General features: G+C 41.6%; 1 protein-coding gene across 1 annotated transcript; it reads left to right on the forward strand.

The window, feature by feature from the left end:
- Nucleotides 1–248: 248 nt before the first annotated feature.
- On the forward strand, nt 249–11,470 carry LSM1 (LSM1 homolog, mRNA degradation associated). Its single transcript, XM_047772485.1, has 4 exons — nt 249–382; nt 4,335–4,403; nt 5,802–5,917; nt 10,950–11,470. Exons 1-4 carry the CDS (start codon nt 337–339, stop codon nt 11,118–11,120), a joined length of 402 nt encoding a protein of 133 aa, XP_047628441.1. The 5' UTR covers nt 249–336; the 3' UTR covers nt 11,121–11,470.
- Nucleotides 11,471–12,931: the final 1,461 nt, after the last annotated feature.

A 12,931-nucleotide genomic window follows, 5' to 3' on the forward strand; every position in this document is an offset into this window, starting at 1 on the left:
GCGCCACCGTGTACCTTAAAAGGGAGAACGCATTTCCCCACTACGTATCCAATCTAGGTTTCTCTTCCCCTCTTGTCAAGGACGTGGAAAGGGTGCCTCGGGACCTCACTACGGTCCCGCCTCTTCCTGAGGACCGGCACGTGATGCCGGAAGTGGGTGGGAGTAATATGGCGACGTTTCCGGCAGGCCCCGGCGGCTGAAAGCCGGGCCGGAGGTGCTGCTCTGGGTCCGGGTTCTTGTCCCGGTGCCGCCGAGGCGGCGACTGCGGTAGGAAGAAGGAAGTGTTGGACGAGTTGGCCCACCACCGCTATACGTTGCGCCTCATTTCAACTCAAAATGAACTATATGCCCGGCACCGCTAGCCTCATCGAGGACATCGACAGTGAGTAGTTCGGCTCCTCCGAGTGAAGTCTGGGGTGAGACTCTTCCTGCCAGGAGGATGCTTTTTGGAGGCAGGTCCTAGAATGAGTCCGGGCCAGGGGGCGGTGTCTTTTTAGTGCTGTTCTGGACGTGCGGCGTGTAGCGTCCTTTGCAGGAGGGAGGAGCCTTGTGACACGCTGTTTGCCCGCCTCCTACCTGTATCCTATCTCTTACAGCCTCCACCAGTCCCCCGGCAAGCTGTCGAATCCATTTCTGCTTTTCAGGGATGCGGCTGCTGAGGCCCAAACATGAAAGTTGCCGCCTCCCGGGCCCATCGTCTCCCACCTGCGGGATTTCGAGTCCCAGGTGGTTACTGGTGGATGGATGAGAATTCTTAAGGAAGGGATGCATCGAGAAACGAAAATACGAATACAACAGTAATTGGACTTAATTAGCACTAAGCATAGGCTTTATGCTGCGTCGCCTTTTGCTGTCTTCTTTCACCGTTGAGGGTCTTTAGATTTTCAGATTATGATAGTAGAGACTACTGCCAGACAAGGCTTGACTTTTCCAGAAGGACCAAAAACTTGTTTTTTTCTTGTTAGTTTTCTTTGGTTTTTATTTAGAAGACCTACCTTATTCCTAGTCACCATCCTGAAGAGAAGTTTAGTCCTCTATAGCTGTCCTATCTTTTCCAGACTCTCATTCGTGGATTATTCCTCAAGCAAATTTTAATAAATTGTTTCAGTCCTGTGATCTATCTTGTTTTGCTTTTTAGGGCGGCACCGGTGGCATGTGGAAGTTCCCAGGCTAGGGGTCGAATCAGAGCTGTAGCTGCTGGCCTATGCGACAGCAACTCTGGGTCCCAGCCACGTCTGTGACCTACACCACAGCTCATCGCACCACCAGATCCTTAACCCACTGATCAAGGATCGAACCTGAGTTTTCATGGATACTAGTTGGTTTCATTACTGCTGAGCCACAATGGGAGCTCCGTCTCATTAACTTGTAGTAGTTGCAAAACAGTTTGCATACAGTTCCAAACAAGTTACAACAATCTCTACAGTTACTAAGTATGCAAATTAAAGAATGAGTTTATGATTATATTCTCTATCATCTGAAATTATTTTTAAAATCCAAATTAGTGATTTTGCTATTAAAGGAAAATGTAGTGTAGGTTGGACCAAATTCATATGTGAATAGCCACTGTACAAGCCTATCTGCAATGTATGATAAAGTCTTCAATTTTTGTTGTTTGAAGATGCCCTTTTGCCCTCACCTCTTTTGTTATATATCTGAATTAGTTGAGGCCTTAACACATTCTGCCATTCTACTAAAAACATAATTTTCTCAAGCCTCTAACCCCTTTTTTTTGCAGATTCCAAACCCCTCCTTTACCAAAAGGTTTAAAACCATTTCATATGCGCCCTTCACACACATACATTTTCCTCCTCTCTCCTCAGTCCTCCTGTTTTTTCTCTCATATTTTCTTTCTCCCTCCCCCAGAGTCCTCCCCTTCATGTATGTTCTTGTCTGTCACATTTTTTCTCAACTGTGTTTCCCCATCAAATTCCCATTCCCCTTTTCATATCTTTACCCCCAAACCTTTTGAGCCATCTCCCATTTTAAGTCTGTTTCCTGACTCCCTGCAATAGACCATCTCTGTTACCCCTGCAATCTGATTTTTTAGACAACACTCTACTGAAACTGCAGTCTTAAAAGGCATCTGTGTAATGCAGTCCTCCAGGTTCTTCCCTCCCCTCTGTTACCACTGGAATCATTACTTTTCTTGATTTCTCCAACACTGGTACTTAATTTTCTCTCCTCTGCAACTCTTATTATTCCCTAAAATAGATGGGTTCTTAGCTTCCATCAACAGTCTGTTTATATCTCTAGGAGCTCTCCTGGACTTCAATAATTATATCACCTCTTTGTGGGCTTATCCAAAATTGCTCTGATTCTGACCTTTTTGGCCTCCCAGTCTTACATCTCTAATTGCCAGTTGACATTTCTACATAGGCAACCTGATACCAGCAGAATCACAACAGCTAATCACCTTCCACCCTAAGCTTGCGTCTTTTAGTCCCAACTTTTGGTAAATGGTCCTTCTTGACATGATGACTCAGAATTCCTGCATCTTCTTTAACTCATCTCTTCAGCACCCCATTCTCTCGCACATACCCACACATACAAATGCAGATAATTGACAGATCCCATCCCTTGTCACTGCAGGGTCTTAGTCCTCTCATCCTCCCCCTTCCCATCTCTACCCTGAGTCAGGTCTCTTCTGCATGTCTCAGACTCTGGGAATAGCCTCAAAACTGTTCTCTCTTTCCTGCCAGTTTAATCTTCAGTGTTTTCTTATTCCCTGTGAAGTCACATCCAAACTTCAGCCTGTTCCCAGTACTTTTTTTCTGACTTCATCTCCTATTATTTCCCTTCACACCTTTTAGCCAAACATTTGGACACATAGCTCTTTTTTCTTCTGCCTGAATTACAGACTTCCCTCCTCCTCCCCTTCTCTGTCACTCTTCCCATGGCCAAAAATGATCTACCCTTTAAGGTCCAACTCAGATACCTCCTCCATCTAGAAATAGTTTCTCTCAGCCTCACATAATTAAGATTTGCTTGCTTGCTTTTTTTTTTTTTCTTTTCTTTTTTTTATCTTTTTAGGGTCACACCTGTGGCATATGGAAGTTCCCAGGCTAAGGGTTGAATCGGAGCTGCAGTTGCCAGCTTACACTACAGCCCCAACAATGCAGGGTCCAAGCTGCATCTGTGACCTACACCACAGCTCATGGAAATACTGGATCCTTAACCCACTGATTGAGGCTTGGGGTGGAACCCGCATCCTCATATATACTAGTCAGTCAGATTGGTTACCACTGAGCCACCACAGAAACTCCAAGATTTGCTTTCTTGTGGTACTTAATTATAGAAAAGGCAAAAAGACAAAAAAAAAAGAAAAAGAATGAGTTTTACTCACCTTTCTAGTGACCAGCTTATTGTCATTCTTCAGTGTCAGCTCAAAGTCACTTCTCCAGAGAGGTTTTCCTCTGCAGTCTGTCTTCTGTAGCTGTTCCTCCTCTCTCTTTCTCATACTACCCTGCTATCTTTTTTGTTATTCTGCTAGATTAATTACTGTAGGTTATTTTTTTAAAATTTGTTTGACTTCCTCCACCATGAATATAAGGTTAGTGACTCTGAATCTTATGCTCTTCTGTATATGTAGGCCCCAGAACAGCACATAGCACTCAGTAAATTTTATTGAATTTTTGCTTTAAAACTTTCCCTGATTGCAAAGTATGAAATAGCAGCTAGCTTTCTTCTAATTTGAGGAAAAATTAATTCTTTTTTTCTTTTCTTTCTTTTCTTTCTTTCTTTTTTTTTAAGGGTTGCACCCTCGGCACATGGAAGTTCCCAGGCTAGGGATCAAATTAGAGCTATAGCTGCCAGCTTACACCATAGCCACAGCCAGATCCAAGCTGTGTCTTCGACCTACACCACGGCTCTTGGCAACATCGGATCTTCAACCCACTGAATGAGGCCAGGGATTAAACCCACATCCTCATGGACACTAGTCTGGTTCATTACCACTAAGCCATGACAGGAACTCCCAAAAATAATTCTTAGAATTAAGATCATAAAGATCATCTAGACTAAATTTCTAAATTTGCAGATATAGAAACTGACATGACACTGAGAGGGTTTAACTGTCAACCATCAGCATCTAGAGCCAGTCAGACAGGCTTCCACCTCTCTGATCCTTTTCCCCACCAGTCTTGTCATTTAAACCCTAGGCTTCCTTGGTCATCCCTAATTTCCCACTTCTGATTACCCACTGAACTCTGCCTTAAGTACACTGGAAGAAGAAATTGAGCTTAATCTGCTATTAATGTTGTTTTGTTGTTATCCTGTAAACTCACTGAAGCTAACAGTTTTCATTCTTTAAATATCTTTTTTTCTCTCCCCAGAAAAGCACTTGGTTCTGCTTCGAGATGGAAGGACTCTTATAGGCTTTTTAAGAAGCATTGATCAATTTGGTATGTATTTGCTATGGGCTTCTCTACTCTGGATAATAAGAGCTGCCCATTGTATTTTTGTGTTGTCTCCTATTGAAGTTCTTCTTTCACGGGTCTGGCATAATGGAATACTGTTTTGAGTTATTATGTCATTGGTTTCTAAGTTATCTTAGGTGATTCAAAAGCTTATGTTTACAAGCTTGTTTTTCTAAAACTGGTTTTCACTAGAACATGCGATTACAGTGTTTTAGACTATTTTTTATTTTCTCCATTAGAGGGAGCCAGATGATAGAAATAAGTTTAGTCCACTGACAGCTGCTCATTTGTACACTGGCTTGGGTGCAACTGCTCTTCAAAGCAGTTTCTCCACTGAATATAATCCCTCCTTGTCCAATGGAAGTTGGGTCAAAGGCCTTTTCTGGAGCTTTTTAGGGACTCCCGACACAAAGCTCAGGGTTTTACGCTTAAGGACACATCAGACTCAAAGTCTTGGTCTTGGTTTTTCCTCCTGGATTTTTCTAAACAGACCTTCTATTTGCTTCTGTTTCAAGGAACTTCTCAGTTCATGTCAACATTGCTGGACATTTGCTAGGTTGGCAGCTTTGGGCATGAGGAAAAACAGCATTATTGAAACACTTGTAAGAATTGCAGCAGATAAGAGGATAGATATCTTTTCTTAGAATAAGACAAACAGCACCATTTGAAAGAAGAAAACCATTCTTCACAGATTGTTGTTCTAAATCTTAAGTCAAATTCATCAGTCTACTAGAAGGAAAAGTGATTACTAACTTTACTCTCACATTACCAGATTATGGTTGTCTGTCAAAAGGGGAAAAATAGGTTACTGTTGTATCATAGTCCATGAATACTTACATTGGATTAAATGAATCCTAGGAACTTAAACAAAGTTAAATCTTTGGTAAATCATCACATTTACATACCCACACAACACAGAAAAACTGTTTCCTTCTCAGAAACCAGAGTTCATTCTAATGTCTGTAGTTGTTTGGGCTTTAGAATCTTCCAAGTACCCTATCATTTATATTTTCTTATAGCCATGTTGATGTTTGCAGTTAACTCATAAGGAATTTAATTTTCTTCACTTATTCCCACCATCCTTCTTGTATTAGTGCAACATAATCCCAGATATCCTCTGAGTTTGAGGTTGTTTAAACATCTCCTTATACTTCAATACAACCTTTTCTTTTTTCAATGTTTTAAAAGCCTCCTAAGTTGTATGTCTTAAAATAGGAAGAAATTAAAATTTTAGCTTTTCCCAGAATTGTAAAGTTTGAGAATCATGTTTAGCTAAATTTTTTTTCTGCTTAAAATAACTGATTAGTTGAGTTATGGACCTTTACCTATAAAATAACTTGAACTAAATATAAATATCTTTGTTTCTTCCTTGTACACTTATAGCTAACTTAGTGCTACATCAGACTGTGGAGCGTATTCATGTGGGCAAAAAATACGGTGATATTCCTCGAGGGATTTTTGTGGTCAGAGGAGAAAATGTGGTCCTACTAGGAGAAATAGTAAGTGAAAACTGCTAAGCTGCTGTGGATCTTAATAATCATCTAGTTAGGTTTCTTTTTGTCTTTTCAGGAAGGAAAATATATATTCTCCACATTCACCCAGCTTCTCACAGGAAACCATCAAATTAACTTGGGAAAGCTACCTTGTAAAAGGAAAGCTACAGAGAATAGTTAACTTCCAGTGCTTCTTGGCATTTGAAAGATTTTAATCCCATTAGCAAAAATGTCATTGATTTTTTTTAACCTGATATCATAAATTGTTTTGTCCTATACAATAATGTTTGAGGAACTAATTCAAGGAAGTGTGGTTTATTAGCACTGAAATATTTTGTAGTCATTTAAACAATTGGTTACAAATAGTTTTCCATAACATAAAGGTAATTAGCAGTGTTTGGAGGAAGAGACATGTCCATGTTTTAAAGGGGGGGGCAAGCAGAAAGAATGGTTGCAGAAGCACCTTACTCTTAGCTTTCCGGGAATGGAACTCAGGCTCACTCAGATCCTTAGTTCACAGCCAGGGAGGAGGCCCCTGCTATCTGTGTCAGGAAGACCATCTGACAGGTGAAAAGTTTAATCAGATTTTCTTTTCTTTTTTTTTGTCTTTTGTCGTTGTTGCTGTTTCTTGGGCCGCTCCCGCGGCATATGGAGGTTCCCAGGCTAGAGGTCCAATCGGAGCTGTAGCCACCGGCCTACGCCAGAGCCACAGCAACGCGGGATCCGAGCCGCGTCTGCAACCTACACCACAGCTCACGGCAACGCCGGATCGTTAACCCACTGAGCAAGGGCAGGGACCGAACCCGAAACCTCACGGTTCCTAGTCGGATTCGTTAACCACTGCGCCACGATGGGAACTCCATTAATCAGATTTTCTAAAGTGGTGTTACTATAGGTTCATGTGTGAACTATTAGCTATTCTAAAAAATATGTATTAGAAGTACTCAGACTTTTTTTTCAAAGGATTGAGGAGTTCCCACTTTGGCACAACAGGATCAGCAGTGTCTGTGGAGCACTAGGACACAGACTTGATCCCTGGCCGGGCACAGTGAGTTAAGGATCTGGCATTGCTCCAGCTGCAGTGTAGCCTGCAACTGTGGCTTAGATGTGATCCCTGGCCAAGGAACTCTATTTGCCATTGGGGGATCGAAAAAAGAAAAAAAAAATAAAACCTGAATTCACATTTTACATGAAATGTTTCCTTTAAAAGAAAATTACTCAGAAATTGGCACAACATTGTAAATCAACCGTGATTTTTTAAAAAGGAAAAAAAAGGAAAGTACTTTATTTAAAATGTTAGACTTGGTTTCTGGTGCTTCTGATTATTGGGTATTCCGAAAAAATCAAACCTTGGCATTTGCCTAATTTTATTGTTAAAGTTTTCAGTAAAGTTTCCCAATACCTAGCCACATCTTATATCAGGTTTACAGAAGTCTTTGGAGTGGGGTCATTTAGTCCATAGCCATTTTTAACAGCAGGCTGTTTGAGAAAGTAAGGAAATAATTCTGTCAGGGTCATGTTGGTTCAGAGACCTCGTGTTAGAAACAGTTAGCTAGAGGAGTTCCCATCGTGGCTCAGTTGGTAACGAATCCGACTAGGAACCATGAGGTTTCGGGTTCAATCCCTGGCCTTGCTCAGCGGGTTGAAGATCTGGCGTTGCCGTGAGCTGTGGTGTAGGTCACAGATGTGGCTCGGATCCCACGTTGCTGTGTCTCTGGCATAAGCCAGCGACTACAGCTCCAATTAGACTCCTAGCCTGGGAACCTCCATGTGCCGTGAGTGTGGCCCTAAAAGGACAAAAGACAAAAAAAAAGAAAGAAAGAGCTAGAAACAGCTAATCAATACTGTCCAAGTATTGCTGTGGAATATAAGAGATAACTTTCCCTAATTTTAAAAATATTTTTGTGGGAGTTCCCACTGTGGCACATTGGGTTAATAAGGATCCACTGTTGCCACACCTGTGGTATAGGTTGCAGCTGCAGCTCAGATTCAGTCCCTGGCCCAGGAACTTCTATATGCCACAGGTATGGCCCAAAAATATATATATTTTTGTGGTTTGTATTTTTGGTCCAGTGTATCATTTTTTGCATGTTTAAGCAGCAGAAATTGTCACCTCTTATATTCTGTAAAGATTGAAACAAAGCACTGGTGGGATACTATGAGGGGATGAGGGTAGGAAGTGATTGTAAAGTAGCCTGCCAGTATATTAAAAGGGGCTGACCCACCTCCGGATAGTAAGATTATGGGTGATTATTTTTTCCTGTTTTGAATACTTTTCTGTTTTTGTTTTTTGCTTTCCCCACAGCATGCAACCAGCATGATGTGGGATCCTAATTCCTAGACCAGGGGTTAAACCCAGGCTGCATCAGTGAAAGCACCAAATCCTAACCACTAGACCACCAGGAAACTCCCCTGGAATTTAATTTTAAAGAGGAAGTGTATTACTTTGTTATTAGGAAAAGATTTAATTAAAATAGTTACACATGCTCCACTTCAGTTTTGTAGTAGTAAATACCACCAACATGGTTTCTGTGCCAGTTCCATTGGCACAGACATGCCTCTGTATATATATGTGTTAAGAGAAGTGAACTTGTGTTTTTTTCTGGAAGATTCATTGTTTCCTGGAGGCCTTTCTGAGGAGAAAAATACTCTTTTTGCGGGGGGGGGGGGGGTGGGTATAACAGATACTACAGAATTTTTACAGTTGTGTTGCCAAAGAAAGACGGTTCAGGACTGCTTACATAGTCATGAATCAGTAGTCAGTTTGAAGAAATTACATACCAATTCTAGGGAAACTCTAATCTAGAAACCATTTAGATTCTGTAATATTTAGTTGCTTGCGAAGTCCCAGGATTCTACCTCAAGGATAATGAGACACACGGCCTTAAGTAAGAAGCTGATTGTTGGGAACAGTGTTATCATAACCCATGAATAGCTCAGTGCCTAGCTACTGAAAGGTCCAAGAGGTAGAACACTAAGCCAAGAACATTATCTTCCCTTCTGCCGTCATGGGTAGTGAGGGAAGATTACACTTGATAATATATATTTTGCTGGATGCAGTTAACTTTTGACCAAGGGCAGGGCTTGCTTGTATAAATTATGTGGTTTTCATTCTAACTTCTCAGTGAGAGTCCTCCATCTGCTTTGTCATTGCCTGTGGGTTTGGAGGACTTGGCAGCACGTGAAGATTAGTATCCAGTAGTAGGCTGGAACATCTGGAGAGTGTATGTATGTGTCAGTGCTTCCCAGAATTTTGTAACTGGAAGCCACAGAGAGGAGCTCCCCTGAGGTGTGGCAGGTTAAGGATCCGGCGTTGTCACTGCAGTGGCTTGGGTTGCTGTAGTGGTGTGTGTTCGACCCTGGCCCAGAAACTTCACATGCCACGAGAGTGGCCTAGAAAAAAAAAAGCCATAGAGAAGAAGGATGAGAAATAAGAAAGCCTTGTCTGTATAGTTTTCCATGTTACAAAAACACGAAATGACACCTGTATACTCATTTTAAGGAGAATAAACTGAGTCTGTTGATAGTGAGGTAATTTTATAGCAAGGTTCTGCATTATAAAATCGGTTATCAAATGTTTATAAGGTGTTCAAAAATAAAAATATTAAGCACATTATTGCCCTATTAAGTGGGAGAAGTAGCCGATATTTGCATTGTGTTTTTTCTTAAGTCAGTATATACATAGAAAAATTGAAAGGATACGCAACAAAATGTCATCCTTCTGTGCTGGAATAAGAGATAGTTTTGTTTTTGTTTTTGTTTTTCTGTTTGTTTTCTAAATGTCATACAAGGAGCGTGTATTTTTGAAATACGGAAAAAAATATTTTCTACTAAGCAGAAATATTTTAAATTAAAATTGTGGAGAAGGAGTTCCTGTCGTGACTCAGTAGAAACAGATCTCACCAGTATCCATGAGGACACAGATTCCATCCCTCACCTTGCTCAGTGGGTTAAGGGATCCGGCGTTGCCATGAGCTGTGGTATATATCATAGATGTAGCTTGGATCTGGCATTGCTATGGCTGTGGCTTAGGCAGCAGCTGCAGCTCTGATTTGACCTCTAGCCTGGGGACTTCTATATGCCTCGGGTGCGGCCCTAGAGGAAAAAAAGGGGGGGGCACACACACACAAAAATAAAACAGTGAAGAAGTATATGGAGGCTCAAATGGTTTAGTAACCTCACTGGTCTGCTGAGCTTTTCTCTAGAAGACTTGTTGCCAAGGAAGGAAAATAAGTCCAGTGTTACAATGTAACACTCCTAGTTAATGGGACAGAGGGACAGTTGATGTGCCTAGGGAGAGGGGGCTGTTCTCTACCTTCTTACTGAGCAAAAAAAAAAAAAAACAAAAAACAAAATTAAGCTTCATGTAAAAGTAAAAAACTTAGCTTAAGCCATCTTGACCTCAGTAACTTCTCTCTGGGATTCGCTGGGGTGGGGAGCTAGCTGTTTGTAAGTAATGATAATCTTCCTTTTTTTTTAAGACAAAGTCCTTGACTAATGTAAGATTTTACTTGGATAACCTAAAGCTTCATTATACACACTGATACTGATCCCCGTTACCACACTCATACAAGTTCGAATTCTGTGGGGGCATTGCCAGGCATTTCTTTGTAAAATTTATCTGTCTGTAGGATATTTCAGGCCTGTCACAAGTACAAAAAATAACCCAAGCCTGATATAGGAATCCATTTGCCTTTAGATCTATACTATTTTCTTTTTTTCTTTTCTTTTTTTGCTATTTCTTGGGCCGCTCCCGCGGCATATGGAGGTTCCCAGTCTAGGGGTCGAATCGGAGCTGTAGCCACCGGCCTACGCCAGAGCCACAGCAACGCGGGATCCGAGCCGCGTCTGCAACCTACACCACAGCTCACGGCAACACCAGATCATTAACCCACTGAGCAAGGGCAGGGACCGAACCTGCAGCCTCATGGTTCCTAGTCAGATTCGTTAACCACTGCGCCACGACAGAAACTCCTAGATCTATGCTATTTTCTATTCTTGGTCACTAGTGAAGTTTTCCCACCTGCTTGTTTTGTAGGACTTAGAAAAGGAGAGTGACACACCCCTCCAGCAAGTGTCTATTGAAGAGATCCTGGAAGAACAGAGGGTGGAGCAGCAGGCCAGGCTGGAAGCCGAGAAGCTGAAGGTTCAGGCCCTTAAGGACCGAGGCCTCTCCATCCCCCGAGCAGATACTCTGGATGAGTATTAAGTCTTTTGCTCAGAGGCTGTTGCTCTTGGGGAGCAGGGGCTGTCACTAAATGAAAGTGGAGTCCTGATCACCTTTGACTCAAGACTGTAAAGCTTTGAAAAGCCATTTTTATTTTGAATTCTTTCCCATGTGCAACATGAAGAAATCATGTGTTTGGGGTTTTTGTTTTTTTTTTTTCTTTCTTTTTAATAACAAAATCACCATTTGAAGAAACAGTGGCATGGACTCATTTCACACGTCATTGTGGAGCCAGCAGCTGCTTTTCTGTATTAATCTCCTCACCCCACATTGGAGGATTTAGGGGACAGTCTTCATTTACTTGTAAATAAAGGATGGGGTCTAAAATTTTCGATGTTACTTCCCAAGTTTGAGTTTCTCCAATGAATGGACATGATTAAATTTCTTCTCTCAAAGGGGTGATCAGTGCCTTTGAGATTTCGCTTCTGTCACAATTCCAACTTGCTAGTTAGTTATTCATGAAGGAATATTTTCATACTGAGTAGCTTGCAGGTCCTTCCTTTTCCCCCTTACATTTTTTTTTCTTCTGATAGGAAAAAACACATTTTTAGGCTTGAGGAGGGCTCTTTCAGTTTAGTTTTGTAGTTACTGACTTTAACGGAAGCCTGGTGGTGGAGAAACAGCATCACAACTCCTGTTACTGCTTCAGCAACAGCTACTCCAACTATCTTTCCATGAGATCCGCATGACTATCTCTATTCGGTTAATTTAGTTAGGGTTTCTAGTCCTTTGGATTGAGTCTTGAGCTTCTTATGCTGTCATCAAAAAGAAGCACAGATATAAGGGTGTCTCAGTGATGGATGCATCTAGGTTATCTTTGGCCAGCATGTCTTGGCTGACAGCTGCTGATGATGCCACTTTCCTGGTATGATTGCTCACACAGGAAGCTAAGAGGCTGTACTTTCTGAGAGTCAGATGTTGTGTTATGGACAGTGTACTGAACTTGGAGTTGGGAGACACAAGTTAAAACCCAGACTTGATCTCTGTAGCACCTTGAGCTCAAGCGAGTCAGACATCCTCCCTGATTCTCAGGTTTAACTGTAAAATTATCATAGTCTGTTGTGCAAAGGTGTCCTTTGCAGAAACGGTATCTATATCCAATTCTAATGTTTGAGTTAGTTTATAGTATTAGGTACACTTCACATTAGTGAGCTCCGGTATTTTTAAAACTGTCACAAATGCCAAGCTATTCGTCATTGGGTTGATTTCAAAGTAGATAATTTGTGAAGAACTCTTCATGATTTATCTAGTGTGTTTTACCTCTAACCTTATTGCTAAAGAGCTGGAATTTGTTATTAATTATTATTAACTGGAGTTCCCATTGTGGCTCAGTGGTTAATGAATCCGACTAGGAACCATGAGGTTGTGGGTTCGATCCCTGGCCTTGCTCAGTGGGTTAAGGATCCGGTGTTGCTATGAGCTGTGGTGTAGGTCACAGATGCAGCTCAGATCCCATGTTGCTATGGCTATGGCATAGGCCGGCAGCAACAGCTCCGATTAGACCCCTAGCCTGGGAACCTCCACGTGCCGCAGGAGCAGCCCAAGAAATGGCAAAAAGACAAAAAAAAAATTATTATTAACTACCCATACAAAGGGTGAAAACCCATTACCAACTTGTGGAAGACGTGGCTGACTAAACTTTACAGCAGAATTACAGCATTTGGTTTTTCTGAGCACCACTGTTTCAGAACACCTGACACCTTCAAGAGATTTGGCTTCACTGTGGTTACCTTATCTTTTCAACCGCCTGCACACATTTCCAAATGCAATCACAAGAGTATGATTTAGTATTA

The sequence above is a fragment of the Phacochoerus africanus genome, chromosome 3, assembly GCF_016906955.1.
Source record: "Phacochoerus africanus isolate WHEZ1 chromosome 3, ROS_Pafr_v1, whole genome shotgun sequence".
NCBI lineage: Eukaryota > Metazoa > Chordata > Mammalia > Artiodactyla > Suidae > Phacochoerus > Phacochoerus africanus.

What these genes read in the sequence shown, in the direction of transcription:
- LSM1 (XM_047772485.1), top strand. Translation starts at nt 337, where the DNA reads ATGAACTATATGCCCGGCACCGCTAGCCTCATCGAGGACATCGACA. An exon ending in AAGAAGCATTGATCAATTTG is followed by an intron (nt 4,404 to 5,801) that starts GTATGTATTTGC and finishes GTACACTTATAG; the next exon opens with CTAACTTAGTGCTACATCAG. An exon ending in TGGTCCTACTAGGAGAAATA is followed by an intron (nt 5,918 to 10,949) that starts GTAAGTGAAAAC and finishes CTTGTTTTGTAG; the next exon opens with GACTTAGAAAAGGAGAGTGA.